General features: G+C 39.7%; 1 protein-coding gene across 1 annotated transcript in view; it reads right to left on the reverse strand.

Moving 5' to 3' along the window:
* Window positions 1-18,274, reverse strand: part of CFAP61 (cilia and flagella associated protein 61) — a 354,812-nt gene that overhangs the window by 167,103 nt on the left and 169,435 nt on the right. The window contains exon 15 of the mRNA XM_037057020.1: window positions 16,212-16,346. Within this exon, the coding sequence (XP_036912915.1) occupies window positions 16,212-16,346 (135 nt within the window). The remainder of the gene's footprint in view (window positions 1-16,211; window positions 16,347-18,274) is intronic.

The following is an 18,274-nucleotide window of genomic DNA, read 5'->3' on the forward strand; positions in this document are numbered from 1 at the left end:
CAATTAGTAGGATACAAAATTAATATCCAGAAATCAGATGCATTTTTATGTGCCAATAATGAACTAACAGAAAGGAAAAGTAAAAAAACAATCCCATTCACAATTGTTTCGAAAAGAGTAAAATACCTAGGAATAAACCTAACCATGGCTGTAAAAGACCTGTACTCAGAAAATTATAAGATCCTGAAGAAAGAAATTGAAGAAGTCACCAATAAGTAAAAGCACACACCATGTTCATACATAGGAAGAATTAACATCATTAAATGTCCACACTACCCAAAGCAATCTATAGGTTCAATGAAATTCCTATCAAGATTTCAATGATGTATTTCACAGAACTAGAACAAATATTTCAAAAATTAACATGGAATCACAAAAGACCCTGCAGAGCAACAGCAATTCTGAGAGAGAAGAACAAAGCTGGAGGAATCATGCTATCAAATATCAAATTATACTACAGGGCCAGGACTTCCGGCCAAGATGGAGGCGTAGGTGGAAACACTGTATCCCCTCCCACAACTAAATTTAAAGACAGCCAAGTTTTAGAAACAAAAACACAGCCAAAGCAGTGAAAATTGAATTGTATGGAAGTCCAACAACAATGAACCACTCAGCCACACAGGTAAGAGCGGTGGAGTCAGCAGGAGAGTGGGTCGGGCTGGAAAGATCCTTCAGTCTGACAGACCCAGGAGCAGAGGCACAGGCAGCTTGGTTGGTGGATCCCTGGCATGGGGTGGCAACTGGCGGACCCAGTGCGGGTGCAGGGCGGCTGGCTGGCTGACTGCGGTCACACATTTGCGTGCAGAGAAACCAAGCAAAGGAGTGAACAGTGAAACAGACCACTCAGGCTAGGGCCCCAGAGACAGGAATTAGAGCCTGAAAGCACCAACTGGGAAGACTTTCTCTGGGTCAAGGGGCCCAGAGAGTACATGGGCCCTCACACCTGGGAATCACCACCAGAGGGGCCCAATTTGCTTGTGGGAAGTAGCAGAGGGGACAGAAATCTGAGACAGAGCAGAGCGGAGCAAAGCGCCATTTTTTTTTTCCTTCTCTGACCCCGCCCCCACATACAGTGTCACAACCCAGCAACTGGGTCACCCGGCCATGGTGAACATCTAAGGCTCCACCCCTCATACATAACAGGTGTGAACAGACCAAACATTATGACTCAAGAACAGCTCAAAGCCCCAGAGCCTATAATTCTAAGTGACCGAGAAATCACCAACCTTTCAGATGCAAAGTTCAAAACACTGGTGATCAGGATGCTCACAGAACTGGTTGATTTTAGTCACAAATTAGAGGAACATATGAAGGCTAAACTGATTGAAATGAAGGGAAATGCACAGGAAACCAATAGTGATGGAAAGGAAATTGGGACTCAAATCAAGGGAGTGGACCAGAAGGAAGAAAGAAACAACCAAACAGAAAAGTATGAAGAAACAGGAATTCAAAAAAATGAGGAGAGGCTTAGGAACCTCCAGGACATCTTTGAGCATTCCAACATCCAAATTATAGGGGTACCAGAGGGGAAGAGGAACAGCTACGAGTGGAAAACTTACTTGAACAAATAATAAAGGAGAACTTCCCCAATCTGGCAAAGGAAATAGACTTCCAGGAAATCCAGGAAGCTCAGAGAGTCCCAAAGAAGTTGGACCCAAGAAGGAACACACCAAGGCACATCAGAATTACATTAGCCAAGATTAAAATGAAGGAGAGAATTCTAGAAGCAGCAAGAGATAAGGGAATAGTCCCCTACAAAGGAGTGCCCATCAGACTGTCAGCTGATTTCTCAAAAGAGACCTTACAGGCAAGAAGGGGCTGGAAAGAAGTATTCCAAGTCATGAAATCCAAAGACCTACAGCCAAGATTGCTCTATCCAGCAAAGCTTTCATTTAGAATGGAAGGGCAGATAAAGTGCTTCTCAGATAAGGTCAAGTTCAAGGAGTTTATCATCACCAAGCCCTTATTATATGAAATGCTAAAGGGACTTATCTAAGAAAAAGAAGATGAAAAATATGAACAGTGAAAGGACAGCAAACTCACAGTTATTAACAACCACACCTGAAACAAAAGCAAACTAAGAGGACAGCTAGACAAGGAGTGGAAACATAGAAATGGAGATCACATGGAGGGTTAGCAACAGGGGAGTGGGAGGAGGAAAAGGGGGGAGAAGGTACAGAGAATAAGTAGCATAGATGGTAGGTAGAAAATAGACAGGGGGAGGGCAAGAATAGTATGGGAAATACAGAATCTAAAGAACTTGTGGCACATGGACATGAACGAAAGGGGGAATGGTGGGGGAGGGGTGTGCAGGGTGGAGGGGAGTGAAGGGGGGAAATAGGACAACTGTAATTGCATAATCAATAAAATATATTTAAAAAAAACAAATATCAAACTATACTATAGGGCCATAGTAATCAAAACAGCTTGGTACTAGCATAAAAACAGACACATAAATCAATGGAACAGAATAGAGACCAGAAGTAAATGCACCCCTTTATAATCAATTAATATTTGATGGAGGAAGCAAGCACATACGATGGGCTAAAGATATTTTATTCAATAAATGCTGTTGGGAAAATTGGATAGGTAAGTATGGAAAAAATGAAACTATGCTACCTTGCATCCAGAAAGTGGTATAGTTTCTACCATCCAGAAACTATACCACCTTCTTACATCACACTAAAGAATAATTTCAAAATGAATTCAAGACTTAATTTTAGACCCCAAACCATAAAAATCCTAGTAGAAAACATAGGCAGCAAAATCTCGGATATTGCTTGTAGAAATTTTTTATTGGATATATTTCCCCAGGCAAGAGAAACAAAAGAAAAAATAAACAAATAGGACTACATCAAATCAAAAAGGGTTTGCACAGCAAAGGAAATCATCAACAAATTAAGAAGACAACCCACAGAATGGGAGAAATTATTCACCGATACTTCAGACAAGGAGTGAATATCCAAAATTTATGAAGAACTAATGAAACTCAACACCAAAAAGACCCCCCCAAAAACAACCCCATTAAAAATTGGCAAAAGACCTGAAAAGACACTTCTCCAAGGAGGACATACAGATGGCCAACAGAGATATAAAAAGATGCTTAACATTACTAATTATCAGAGGAAGGCAAATAAAACCACATTGCGGTATCATCTTACACCTGTGAGAACAGCTATCATCAATAAATCAACAAACAAGTGCTAACGAGGATGTGGAAAAAGGGGAACCCTTTTGCACTGTTGGTGGTAATGCAAATAGGTGTGGTCACTTTGGAAAGCAGTGTGGAGATACCTCAAAAAATTAAAAATGGATCTGTGTTTTGATCCAGCAATCCCACTTCTGGGAATATATCTGAAAAAAACCCCAAAACACTAATTCAAAAGAACACAATTACTCCTATGTTCATTGGTGTGTTATTTACACACCAATGTTATTTATTTGCCAAGCCATGGAAGCAGCCCAAGTGTCTATCAATAGATAAGTGGATAAAACAAGTCTGGGGCATTTGCACAATGGAATTCTACTCAGCTGTAAAAAAGAAAAATAAAGAAAGAAAATGTTACCCTTTTCAACCGTGTGGATGGACCTGGAGAACATTATGCTAAGTGAGATAAGCCAGTCAGAGAAAGCCAGTCAAATATCGTATGATTTCACTCATACATGGAATCTAACCTGACACAGAAAACAGAGACAGACTTATATATGGAGAGCAGAAGACAGCTAGTGAGTGGGGGTTAGGCGATGGATGGATTGGGCAAAAAGGAAAAAGGACTCATGGACATGGATAACACTGTGGTGATTGCTAAGGGGAGGGAGGTATAAGGGAGTAAATGTGATGGTGGAATAATACAATGATTAACTTAAAGTAATTTAGTACTTCATTGTATAAAAATAGACTCACTATATGATCCAGCAACTCTACTCCCACACACATTACCAAGAAAAATGAAAATGTTGCTATGAATACTGATACACAGGTTTGAAAAATATATATTGTATTGATTATGCTATTACAGTTGTCCTATTTCCCCCCCACCCTGCACACCCCCTCCCACCCACATACCCCCCTTTAGTTCATGTCCATGTATCATACTTATAAGTTACTTGGCTTCTACATTTCCCATACTATTCTTATCCTCCCCCTGTCTATTTTCTACCTACCATCTATGCTATTTATTCTCTGTACCTTTCCCATCTCTCTCCTCCTCCCACTCCCCTGCTGATAATCTTCCATGTGATTTCCATTTCTGTGGTTCTGTTCTTGTTGTAGTTATTTGTTTTGTTTTTGTTTTAGGAGTGGTTGTTAATAATTGTGAGTTTGCTGTAATTTTACTGTACATATTTTTTATCTCCTTTCTCTTAAATAAATCCCTTTAACATTTCTTATAATAATGGCTTATTGATCAGATGATGAACTTCTTTAACTTGACCTTATCTGGGAAGTGCTTTATCTGTCCTTCCATTCTAAATGAAAGCTTTGCTGGATAGAGCAATCTTGGCTGTAGGTCTTTGGATTTCATGGCTTGGAATACTTCTTTCCAGCCCCTTCTTACCTGTAAGGTCTCTTTTGAGAAGTCAGCTGACAGTCTAATGGGAACTCCTTTGTAGGTGACTGTCTTCTTTTCTCTTGCTGCTTCTAAGATTCTCTCCTTATTTTTAATCTTGGGTTATGTAATTATGATGTGCCTTGGTGTGTTCCTCTTTGGGTACAACTTCTTTGGGACTCTCTGGGCTCCTTGAAGTTCCTTATATTTCCTTCACAGCTTGGGGAAGTTTTCCTTTATTATTTGAGCAAATAAATTTTCAATTTTTTGCTCCTTCTGGCAAAAAGGAGCAAACATCCCCTATAATTGGGATGTTGGAATGTTTAAAGTTGTCCTGGAGGTTCCTAAGCCTCTCCTCATTTTTTTGAATTCTTGTTTCTTCATTCTTTTCTAATTGGATGTTTCTTTCTTCCTTCTGGTTCACACCGTTGCTTTGAGTCCCAGTTTCCTTCTCATCACTATTGATTTCTTGTATATTTTCTTTTATTTCACTTAGCGTAGCCTTCATTTTTTTCATCTAATTTGTGACCAAATTCAACCAATTCTGTGAGAATCCTGATTATCAGTGTTTTGAATTGTGCATCTGATAGGTTGGCTACTTCTTCATCACTTAGTTGTATTTTTTCTGGAGCTTTGATCTGTTCTTTCATTTGGGCCATTTTTTTTTGTCTTGATGCCCCTGTTACATAGCGAGGGGTAAAGCCTTAGGTGTTCACCTGGGCAGGGTAACCCACATCAGGGTAATCTGTTGGATTGTGATGCTGTATGTGGGGCAAGGGTTTGAGAGGGAACAATGGTGCTTGCTCTGCTCTCTGCCAGATTTCAGTCACTTCCGCCACTTCCCACAAGCAAATTGGGCCCTTGTGGTGCTGATTCCCATGTGAGTGGGTTTGTGTACATTCTAGGATCCTGTGGGTCTCTCCAATAAACTTTCCTGTGAGGGTGGGAGTTCCCGCTCTCCCTTTGTGTCACTTGGTTTATCTGCATGCGAAAATGGGACAGCCCAGTTCACCAGCTGCAACCTTGTGTGCCCCGTTCCACAATCTTCCACCTCACTGGGTCTGCCAGCCGCTGCCTTGCGTGCCCTAGTTTGTTAGCTGCTGCCTTGCCTCGAGTCCTCTCTGCCCCAGCTGCTGGACTCCACCCCTCCTACTGGTCTGGATGAGTGTGTGTTCTTTAACTCCTTGGTTTTCGGACTTCCACACAGTTTGATTTTCTGTCAGTTCTGTTCTGTTTTTTTTTTAATTGTTGTTGTCCTTCTTTTGGTTGTGCGAGGAGGTAGAGTGTGTCTACCTACACCTCCATCTTGGCCAGAAGTTGATGTACAGGTTTTTATGTGGGTTAATATCCACACAAATTTTTATTCACAGAAAAATCTGTGCAAAAACCTGTGCACAAATATTATTTTTTGACTTTTACGTTTATTTTACTGATAATGCAATTACAGTCATTCCAATTTCCCCTCTTTTGCCCCCTCCACCTGGTAGTCCCCTTCCCCTCCAGCAATGCCTCCCCGACTCCTGCATTAGCTCATGGCCATTAGCTCATGGCCATGTAAGTTCTCAGGCTTCTTTATTTTCTATACTACTATTAACATCAGCCTATTTTGTACCTATGAATTATGCTTCTTAATTCCTGTGCCTTTTCTCCCATTCTTCCCCAGCTGATAACACTGCAAATGATCTCCATATCCATGATTCTGTTCCTGTCCTAGTTGTTTGCTTAGTTTTGGGATATTTTTAGATTTAGTTGATAGTTGTGAGTAAATATTTTTATATATTTACTTTAATATTTCATATAATAATGCTTTGGTCATGATGAACTCCTCTCGTTTTACCTTGTTTGGGGAGTACTTTATCTGCCCTTCCATTCTAAATGATTGCTTTGCTGGATAGAGCAATCTTGGATGGAGGTCCTTGCTTTTCATCAATTTGAATACTCTTGCCAGTCCCTTCTTGCCTGCAAGGTTTCTTTGAGAAATCAGATAACAGGCTTATGGGAACTCCTTTGTAGGTAATTTTCTTCTTTTGCTGCTTTTAAGATTCTGTCTTTATCTTTAATCTTTGGCATTTTAATTACGACTTATCTTGGTATGGTCCTCTTTGGGTCCAACTTGTTTGGAACTCTCTGTACTTCCTATACTTGTATGTCTATTTCCTTTACCAAATCAGGGAGCTTTTCTTTCATTATTTTTTCAATTAATTTTTCAATTTCTTGTTCTTCCTCTTCCCCTTCTGGCATCCTTATAATTTGATACTGGTACTTGTTGAGATGTCCCAGAGTTTTCTTATTCTCTCCTCGGTTTTTTTCCCCTTTAATTTTTGTTTCTTCTTCCTCTTCTGCTTGTTTATTTCTTCCTTATGCCCCAAACCATTGATTTGAACCCTGACTTTTTTCCTTTCACTGTTGGTTCCCTGTGGATTTGTCTTTATTTCACTTAGTGTAACCTTCATTTCTTCCACTGTGCTTTTGCTATATTCAATGAGTTCTCTGAGCACCCTTATCACCAGTGTTTTGAACTCTGCATCTGATAGGTTGGCTATCTCTGATTTACTGAGTTCTTTTTCTGGGCTTTTATTCTGTTCTTTCATTCAAGCCATATATTTTTTTGTCTCCTCATTTTGGCAGCCTCCCTGTGTTTGTTTCTGTTTGTCAGGGAGAGCTACTTTGACTTCCTGTCTCAGCCTACCTGTTAAGTTTTATGGGGCAGAGCCTTAGGTATTCACCAGGGCAAGGCAACCCACTTCACAGCTTTGTGGCTCTATATGTGGGCAGGGCTTGGAGAAGGAACAATGTCACTGAGGCTTGTTTCTCTTGCACCATTTCCAGTCACTTCACCCCCCTTCCCATATGTGACTACAGCCCCTCTAGCTGCTGTCCTGGTGGTGGCTCCCAGAGTGGGTGGGTTTGTGTTTGTTCTAGGAGTGTGCAGGTCCTTTATATGGACTCTTCCAAGAGATTGGCAGTTTCTTCCACCACCCCTACCCCACTGGTTTTCACAGTCACAAATCATAAGGCTTTATTTCCCTGGCACTGGAACCCTGGGCTGTGTGGTCTAGGCTGGTGCTAGGGTCGCTTGCTCCCAAGATATCCGTCCCAATTTTATCCACCACACATGAATGTGGGACTGCCCGTACTGCTAGCCACCTTGCTGCCACTGCTGCTTTGCCACCACCACACCATGTCCTCTTCACCTTGAATTCCCATCTCCTCCCCTCCTTCCCATCTGGATGTATATGACTTTTTTAAATCTTTGGTTGTTGGACTTCTATACAGTTTGATTTTTTGGCAGTTCTATGTGTTTTTTGTTTGGAGGTTAGTTGTAATCCTTCTTATGGCTGTGCAAGGAGACAAAGTATGTCTACCTATGTTTCCATCTTGATCAGAAGTCTCAGCATGGAATGTTCACAGCAACATTATTCACAGTAGCCAAATACTGGAGACTAGTCAAATGTCCACCAACCAACCAATAAAATGTAGTATATCCACACAACAGAATATTATTTAGCAATAAAAAGGAATTAAGTACTAATACATACTACAGAGCAAATGAACCTGAAAACATTGTAAGTGAAAGAAACCAATCACAAAAATACTATATATTGTGTAATTCTATTTATACAAAATGTCTAGAATAGAAACAGAAAGCAAATTAGCAGTTGCCTAGGGCTAGGGGTGGGAGGGTTTGGGCTATAGCATGTTTCTGCTACTGAGTTTTTATTTTGGGTGATAAATATATTCTCAAATTAGTTAGTGCTGATGGTTGTCTAAATCTAAAGATAATACTAAAAAACCAATAATCTATACAACTTAAATGAGTGAATATTTGTATGACATATGATTTATATGTCAATAAAACTGTTAGAGATGAAGAAGGAGGGAGGGTGCGCTGGAGAAAGGAGAAGTATTGTCTTACAATATATATTCTAGAAAATGAGGATAAGATGTAGGCTTGATTTTTGACAATACTGAGATATTAAGAATTTACTTTTCAATTTATTCTCTTAGCACACCCTAAGATCATTCTGCTACTTTATCATAGTCCAATTTCTAAATAAGGCCAGGGCCTGCCAATCATGCCACTAGACATATCCTGTCAATGAAGCCATATACAACATGGAACTGAATCTTGGGAAATTTATAGTATAATCTATGTAAGTTTTCTCCTCCTTTCCCAGTAGCCACCACTATTACTTTGCAAGGTTTCTAACAACAAGCTGATGCAAGAGAGAGAAGGGCAGACAGTCTGGATCAGATCAGCTTGTGCCCAACTGACCCCAGCACACCAACCTCAATCCGTATGCCTGCTTCTTCCCAGCCAAGCACAGCCAGGAGCAGGCTGGCACCAGATCAAACCCAAGAGTGAATGACTCAGCCAAGAGGAAAATCCAAACTGCTCTGGGGGAAAGCCAATTATCTGTGGGTCACCTTTTGATTAAGTAGCTGGTGCCAAAGATTTGGGAGATTTCAAATGGTCTCTGTCAAACCTTCTTCCTTTCTGTGGTTTGTTTTTCCTTCAATAATTCATGATATAAGCACTTCAACTTTGTAGATAAGACTGTGTATATATATATATATATATATATATATATATATATATATATAGTGACTAAAGGTACAAATTTTGGCATCCAGCTGCCTGGTTTGAGGCTTGGTCACTGATTAGCCTTTCGATGAGTCGTTTACTCTCCCTCCTGCAAGCCCGTTTTCTTTACATACATTGAAGATGATAGTAGCAGTACTGGTTAAGTGCCGATAGGAAGCTTATAAGAGGTAATTCATGGGAGGCCTTTAGCAGAGCAAAATATATATTGTTATCAGTTGTTTACTACTCTGTAATCTTTCTAATGGAGGGATTATGATAAGGAGGAGAAACCACAGATTTGTAAGTCATTCTGGTATAAATATATAGACTATGTATAATACTGAACTAGACAGTATTCAGAGAATTGGAAATAGATGACCTTGGAATTTGTATTATTTGTTTGGAGAGAAAACAAGAGCTCATGAGGGAATTTATGGAAATTATACTAAGGATATCAGAGAAAACAGTTCACCATTAATAGGAGAAAATACATTTCCTGTAGGTAGTGTAAAAGTGTAGGAAATGGTTGAGAAGTGGCTTGAAAATGAAAATTTGACTCATGGTGGAGATTTAAAGTGGGTTAATTTCATTTCAAGAAAATATCACCATGGCCACATGAATAATGAATCAGTGCATGTATGATGCTGAAAAATAGGGTTTATATTTTTAGAAATTTCTACCAAGGAAATACTAAAAGGCTAATTTAAACATTTACACACATACAGGAGTTCTGGCCAAGATGAAGGTGTGGGTAGAAATCCTTCGCTTCCTCACACAACCAAAAGGAGGATAACAACCAATCTAAAATCAATAAACAACCAGATATGCCAAAAAAAAATCAAACTGCATGGAGTTCCAACAAGCAAGGAATTAAAGAAACAGTCAAACAGAACAACCACACTGGTAAGACCCCAAGGCTAGGTGGTAGATCATGAAGGCAGAGTGGCTGAACGAAACAAGGTGAGGGGAGGACTGCATGGGCGTGGCCGATTGAACTGAAAACTGAGACTCAGAACTGACTGTGGACTACAGCGGTTGCTGAGGGGGAAGAAACTCCCAGTCTCACAGGAGAGTTCATTGGAAGGTGTGCGAGAGCCCAGCAGGCAAGCTGCACTATCCCCCTCTGGTCCCTCCCCAACAGGCAGCTCCTCAGCACAATGAGGAGGGTTGCCCTGCCTGGGTGAATACCTAGGGCCCTGCCCCCTTACAACCTATCAACTGTGCCAAGACAAAGAACTATGGCCCAAATGAAAGAACACAGCCAAGCCTCAGAAGGAGAGCTAAGTGATGAGGAGATAGCCAACCTATCTGATGGAGAATTTAAAGCCCTGGTAATCAAAATGCTCACAGAGCTGTTTGAGCTTGGTCAAAAAATGAAAAAACAAATGAAAGATACCCAAAATGAAATAAAGCAAAATATTCAGGGAACCAACAGTGACAGGAAAGGAACAGGTGACAGGACTCAAATCAACGACTTGGAACAAAAGGAAGAAATAAATATCCAATTGGAACAGAATGAAGAAAAACTAATAAAAAAATAAAGAAAGGCTGAGGACTCTCTGGGACAACCTGAAATGTTCCAATATCCAAATTATAGGGGTGACGGAAGGAGAAAGAAGAACAGCAAGAAATTGAAAACTTATTTGAACAAATAATGAAGGAAAACTTCCCCAAGCTGGAAAAAAAAAAATAGACTTCCAGGAAGTCCAAGAAGCCCAGAGAGTACCAAACAAGTTGGACCCAAAGAGGAACACACCAAGGCACATCATCATTAGGTACCCAAGATTAAAGATAAGGAGAGAATCTTAAAAGCAAAATAAAAGGAGGCAGTTACCTACAAAGGAGTTCCCATAAGATTATCAGCTGATTTCACAAAAGAAACCTTGCAGGCAAGAAGGGGATGGAAAGAAGTATTTGAAGTCATGAAAAGGCAAGGACTTCCATCCAAGATTACTCTATGCAGCAAAGCTATCATTTAGAATAGAAGGGCAGATAAAGTGCTTCCCAGATAAGGTCAAGTTAAAGGAGTTCATTATCACCAAGCCATTATTATATGAAATGTTAAAGGAATTTATCTAAGTAAAAGAAGATAAAAAATATGAACAGTAAAATGACAACAAACTCACAACTATCAACAAATGAACCAAAAAGAAAAGAAAAACAATGGAAACAAAAACTAAGCAAACAACCAGAACAGGAACAGAATCAGAGAAATGGACATGACATGGACAGATTTCAATGGGGAAGGGGGGAGATGGGGGCTACAGGGAATAAGAAGCATAATTGGTAGGCATAAAATAGACAGGGAGAGGTCAAAACTGGTATATGAAACAGAGAACCCAAAGAACTTATATGTACAACTCATGGACATGAACTAAGGGTGGGGGGGGATGCTGGAGGGTTGGGGGATTGCAAGGTGGAGGGGGGAGAAGGGGGGGGAGAAATTGAGAAAACTGTAATAGCATAATCAATAAAGTATACTTAAAGAAGAAAAAATTTAAAAATAAACATTTACACACATGTGCACATACAAAAACATGGACCCCAACCACAAGTACAACCAAGGGCAGTCTAACCACAGGCACTGAAAGTTTCCAAGTTTAAAGGAGGGTTTGGGAAACAATTAAGCTGGGGAAAATCTAGCAGGTGCTGGCAGAATAATGCAATTTCCTAGGGCAGCAGATGCACAAGTGAAACAGTATCCAGTAACAGTCCATCAGATAGTAATTATAGCTGGACTGGGTAAGAACAGCCAGGATGAAAAGGGGCAATTCAATGGGTAACTGAATGCCAGTGAGTGACATCTTTCTGAGAGATAACATACCAAAAAAAAAAAAAAAAAAAAGCAGCCAGCACTTAGCTCCAAGAAGTGTGGTGGGTAAACAAACCATCATTTTTCTTTGTAGAAAAGGATAAAGGAAAAATGGAGACCTCAAAGAATTAGTGGAGATTTAAACAGACCATCTCTAATAAACAACCATTAAAAAAAAGAACAATAGGCACTGATTGCTCTGAAAGTATGATTCCTAAAATGATTCTGTCATCTGAAAGATGAGGAATTAATTTGGTCCAAAAAATATTTTTTGAGAAAAGAGAAGTGGGGGGAGTTCACACTATAATTTTATGAGCACTAAAAACCAAAATAAAGAACTGAAGTGACGAAAGTGGATGATTGGAAGCATCTATTGATACTTAAATAAGGACAGGAGCTGTTTAAGTTCAAAGAAGATTTTCTGGTGTTTAATATCACAAAAGTCACTTTAAATCCTAGTGTTGGAAAGGGAACAATGCCTTGGACAAAACTCGTTACCTCTCAAAAGATTCTGTAGAATGGGTCTAAACCCAGTGTGGGTATTCCTCCTGAGTCTGGCTCTTGCAACTGTGGGCCAGGGAAGTCCTTTCCCAACCCGGGTTTAACTACCTGAGCATACCTGTTTTAATACTGACACTAGAATGCAAGTTCTTTGAGAGCAGGGACTGTGTCACAGTCATCTCTGAAACTCTGCAGCAGGGGCAGAAAGGAAAGAAAGCACGCTTATATAACACAGAACCACCCCAAAGTAAATATGGGTCAACTTGTTGTAGTCTCTAATTGACATGGCCTTTCAATTTATTCAGTCAGATTTTGAGTGTTTCCCTGGACCACAGGTCTTATGCAAGTGGGCCATGTTGATTTATTTAATAAAAGAAGCCCGCTCATCGGTATAATTTTCAGAACATAAATGCATAGGCCAAGAAAGCCCATTCAAGCTAAGAAATGACTCTTCTATCCCAAATGGTTATGGTCTTAGAAAAAAAGCCCTCTCTCTTCTCTGTGCATCCATACTGATTGACCATAGAGATATTATGATGAATCTTTGGGGACTACCTCTGTTATGTGTGGTAAAAATCATTTACATGTTTTCCAGTTCTTTTCTTATGACCTGATATGGGGCAGGCTCTCAATTAATAGAAACAATAGGGAAGGTATTATGGCAGAAACACCTGTCATCCCAACCAGGCAGAAACTGCCAGGGCCTTGGGGTGGGGAGGGAGTATATTTCTTTGACATGCAGTAATGAATTTCAATCACTGCTCCTTGTGCCAGATTCAAATTGGCAACCCACTGAGATAAAATGCTTTCTACCCCATTACTCATGCCTGGAGTGATCTGTTTCCTTGAAGACTGGCTTCTTATGTGAAAGTGAGGGAACGAATGGTCACTCTGAGGTGGTGTAAGTTGGATAAAAGGTGTGAAAGAATAGTACCCAGTGAGAGAAATATGCAGACATGGAGAGGGAACTATGGGGCCATATAAAACTCCATGCACTGGGGAAGGGGAATATAAACTTCAAGGGGGGAAAAACAGAGTTCACTTGGTTTTGATTAACTTCACTTAGTTCAACAGCTACAACATTATTTGCTCTGCTTAAAAAAAAGTCAGTGTAGTTAGGACTATATAGAAATTCCTCCTAAAAATTTCTATTTGGCTCATTTCATCTGAGATAATCAGCCTAAAATGTGAAATCTACCTAAAATATTACAAATAAAATGTTTAAATAATATAACACAGTATTTTAACTTGTGAACATTCAGGTCCATCACATGTGGTTATGTTCCTGATACTCCTTTGGTCAAACTTTCAAGATACCTGAATATCTAAATCTTTACTAAATCTTTTTCTAAATCTAAATCTTTACTAAAACCTTCTCAAGAATAAGTACAAGTAATAGTAAAAATGCTCCTTAAAAAGTCAGAATTCACCAATACAATGAACGACAGCACAGCACAGTGTAACAGGTACCAAGCATCAGCTCAACCCAGCTGGTAAGTGGTTGTCTTTCTGGACCAGGGATTTAAAGAATCTATCCTCTGCTATGTTTTGAAGTAAGTTGGGGCTCTAGAGACACAGGACACTGGCGTGACCACAGAACACTAATGTGACAACAGAACACTGATGTGACCACAGAACAGGCTTTTGAAATGTGAGCAATGATGTCAATTCATACCAGCCTCTGGCTACCTTCTCACCTGAGGCTCCAGCTCACCTCAGAGTCATCAGACTCTGGAGGTTTGGGGATGGGAGTGAGGAGAAGAGGTGCCTGGTATTTGAGAAAACAGTGCTCTTGATATCTACACATCAGCTCTATACTCCTGCCCTCCATCCCCCCTCCACCCCGCCGCTCATGCCACCAGAGGACTGGCTGAAGGCACTGGAACCACAGGCTGCCCTGACCCAGTCATATGGTCTATCCATACTTGAAGGTGTCTCAGCAGTGGCTGCAAAATGGCAGCATCCCTCATCCTTATCCTGATATGACACAAAAGCTGCATCCATGTACTTTATACCTTCAGCTCTTTCTTCTTCAGTCCCTTCATAACTCACTAAAGCTGTTTCACTGACAGATACACATGAAGCCAACCTGCCTGACCCCAAAGTGCTGTTTGCACCAAACATGTCAGTCTTAGCTCTCATTCTAAAGGGGTTATTTCCCAGGATCTCCACATGCAAATAGATCCCAAAAGTTCTCTGGATGAGGTTGGCACCCTTATCTCTAGAGTGGACAGAGTATGAACTTCAATGCTGTAGCCCTGCTACCTGGGAATGCACCTTTGATCCCTAATGAAATGATATGCATCTGGGTATTGCTTCAAAATGATAAGGGAGAAAGGGGAAGTTGGTGGGGCACAGAAGATCCAAAACTAACCAAGAGTTGAAAATTGTTAAGTTAAATGTTGAATACGTATATGGGAGTTTTAGTGTTATTCAACACTTGGTCTGAGACAGGTGCCCATCTACAAACTGTCATTGGCCTGGGAAGATGTAAGTATCTCTTAAACCTAGTAACAAAATAATCCGATTGAATTTTGTCTGTTTTTTAATCTCATTTTCTAAACACTTCACTTTTTATAAATCTATCAGTCTAAGATGGATTAATGTCCCTCAGCACAGACTGAATGAAAAGCCCTGTGTTTGTATACGCTTTACATTTCCTACAGTCAAGAGTTAGAAGGGGGGAGGGGGAGAATTGCTATTTATTTTTAGTCTCTACTTAATTATAAATTTAGAGCTTGTCAGAAAATAAATACAAACTTATATTTTATTTTACAAATATACATACATATACATATATATGATATATACAAATATATATAAATGTCAGACTGAAACCTGCCTCAGTTACAGTATGCAGCTTCCTGTCAGTGGGTCTTGGTGGAGCACTGCCCCCCAGCAGGGAACCCGTAAGTAAAGGGAAGGCAGTGAGATGGTGCACTTCCTTGCAGTGCTGAAGTTGTCACAGGTTGTTTATTTTAGGCCATCTAGCTCTGATGAATAACTTCTTGGCTAAACATTTGGAGAGTTCCTTTTTCTCTCTCACATGGACAACTGTCAGCCCACTGAGGGGCTTTTTAATATAATTAAGTGGAAATGTATTATTCAAAACTCTATGAGCCTACACATAAGTCAACTTGACAAAATCATGTACATGTCTGTGTGTACATATACATGTACAGTTCCATTTAAAGTGAAATTAGGAATTATTTCTGTCCCTTTAAGTATGAGCATTCAGGGGCTGTTCATTTTAAGGTCAAACCTCTGAACTGCCCCAGAGCAGTTATTAACATGTTTTTGTCAGTCACCCCGACTCCCAGAAGAGGAGTTAACAAACCCAGTTTAGGATTCAGACCCAAATATCCTAAATGCAGCCAGTTCAATTTTCTCTAATAGCTTTGTCCAAATTGTGAGTGGCCACTTTTGCCTTGAAAGCAAAACATGATAGAATGGCATGATCTGCTTTTGAGCAAGAGGAAAGAATACAGAAATACGCTGGAAGGTTGACCCCAGGCCACTTGTCCTAAAACATAGCAGAGCACATGAGTGTTCTTGTGGGGCCTATCACCTCAGGGATTGTGAGGCTCCTGTTTTAGGCTTATGGTGCAATAACCACCTGAAGTCGAAGGCACCCTGGTAAGGGCATGAGTGCCAGGCTCCCTGTAAATAAGCAGCCTGCTCCCAAGAAGACAGTGCTGCCACCCCATCTGCCACGCCTGCCTGAGCTGGCACTGCGCCTCCTGCCTGCTGCTGCCCAGCTACTCACCAGCTCCTTGGAGACTGCCTTTGATGGAGCATTGATGCCAAGCTTTTCCAGAGGATAGACAATCTGTCGTCGTGGTCGCACGGGAACCAAGTAATGAAGGGCGGATGTCAGGGAATGGGCGTAGGAGCTCTGGAACTGCAAGATAGCAATCTCTATTTTAGGGGAGAAAATGTCAGAGCATCACAGCACAGATGCCTGCATGTGGCTTTACAAATACAAAATTCTGAACTCAGCCAAACCATAGAGGGGGGAAAAACCCCCAGCAAATAAACAAACATACTCTCCAAGCAGAGGAATGAATTGTAGATAATGCCTGACACTAATGAAGATAATTACGAGAGTAATTACATTACCATCTCTGTGGGAATGACAGATAAACAAGTGGTTTGGTTTATGGGGTTTTTCAGTACCAGTATTTTCCCCAGGAGGATATTCTTCTCCATAGTAGATGCGAATCAGCTTGATCTGCCCCCATTAAGTTGTGTTATCTGCCTCCTGTTAACCTTGGCGTGTTTGGCATTAGCTGCTTTAAGAAGGTGAATATATAAAAATGTCATCAGAGGGCAACTGAGTAAAAATGTGAAAAATCCTCCTGTTTGTCGAAGCACAGCTATTTTAACTGGACCTCTGTTGAGAAAATAAGTGTTTTCAAATAAAATGATGAAAATAGAAAGTGGGAAAGCTTGGGGAATTATATTATACTATTTTGACTTAAATTAATACTAAATTATAACTTGAATTTATGCTTACTGAAATGAATTGATAAGTCATGTTTTAGAAGAATGTTTTAAATAGTAATTTTACTCAATTTTTAAAATTTAGCAGGAAAAAACTGAACATGGTGATCTTTATTTCCTTCACATTTATGAATTCTTAGGAGTTTTGGTGAAATTAACTTGGTATTTCGACTATATAAATCTCAAGAGTTAAACTCTGAAACCAACAGTTTAAAAGATATATTTATTGTAAATAAGCTGGAAAGCAAAGAAAGTAAAACTGAACTCTAAGTGTAGTTTAATAAATAAGATGATTTACATATGACTTACTTGCTATTTTAAAAATAGCCCCCAGGCATTCCTAAGAGCTTCTAAAAGGAATTTTTAACATCTATCACCATTAAATTTCATACCCTAATCTTACCCACTGACCAGCAGAACTCAGGAATTACTAGTCAGAGCTGTTTTTAATGCCTGGAAGATCTCTCAATACATGTGCTGGCAAGAGGCTGCAGAGAAAACCAAATGTGAGCCAAAAGTTCATTTTTACTACTATCGACTAGGGATTTCTCAAATTCTTACCTAAATTATTTGGTACTGCTTCTTACACTTGTTTAAATCTGTTCCCAAATGTGTTTCTATATCCTATAGGAAATAGTGCATAACATATTCCAAATATGTATTATTGAGGTAAACATATGAACACTCAATAAAACGTCTAAGATTTTATTTTTAATTTTTATTATGGATACAAAAGGACTTTACTAGCTTGGCACATGCATACAATATCATGAAAAAAAATTCAAAATTTAATATCACAACCTGATGGTGACCAAACTGGCAACTGGCCAAAAGGCAAAGGAAAAAGAAGTTGCACAGGACTGGGATTGTCCAGCAAAACTGTTATCTTCCCATCTCATTAGGTTCAGATCTAGGCATTCAAATTGATATAGTGTTGCATTGTGACAAAAAAGAAAAACTGGCACTGAAGTATATTCCATATCTCAATAATAATCCTTTCCATGTATTTTCTTCTTTCTTTTACATTCCCTTTGTATCTCTCCAAAGGCTTTTGTTAAAACAAAAAGATACACGGTAAAAATTACTTTATGTTATGTAAATGTACTAATACATTTTAGAATGTTTTTTAAGTTTAATAAAAAAGATCACTTTAAAAATCTCCTTAGCTCACTTGTAGTAACTAAGAAGAAATGTGACAACATCAAAGATTCTAGTTAGAGTATGAGAAAGCTTTCAGTCATGATAGGACAGTTTCTACCTAGTCTAGGGGTTGAATCTCATCACCCCTCGAGTCTACATCAGACTGAGGACCAACACTGTCATCCA

The sequence above is a fragment of the Sturnira hondurensis genome, unplaced genomic scaffold (assembly GCF_014824575.4).
Source record: "Sturnira hondurensis isolate 20B ecotype Veracruz unplaced genomic scaffold, ASM1482457v3 Scaffold0009244, whole genome shotgun sequence".
NCBI classification, from domain to species: Eukaryota; Metazoa; Chordata; class Mammalia; order Chiroptera; family Phyllostomidae; genus Sturnira; species Sturnira hondurensis.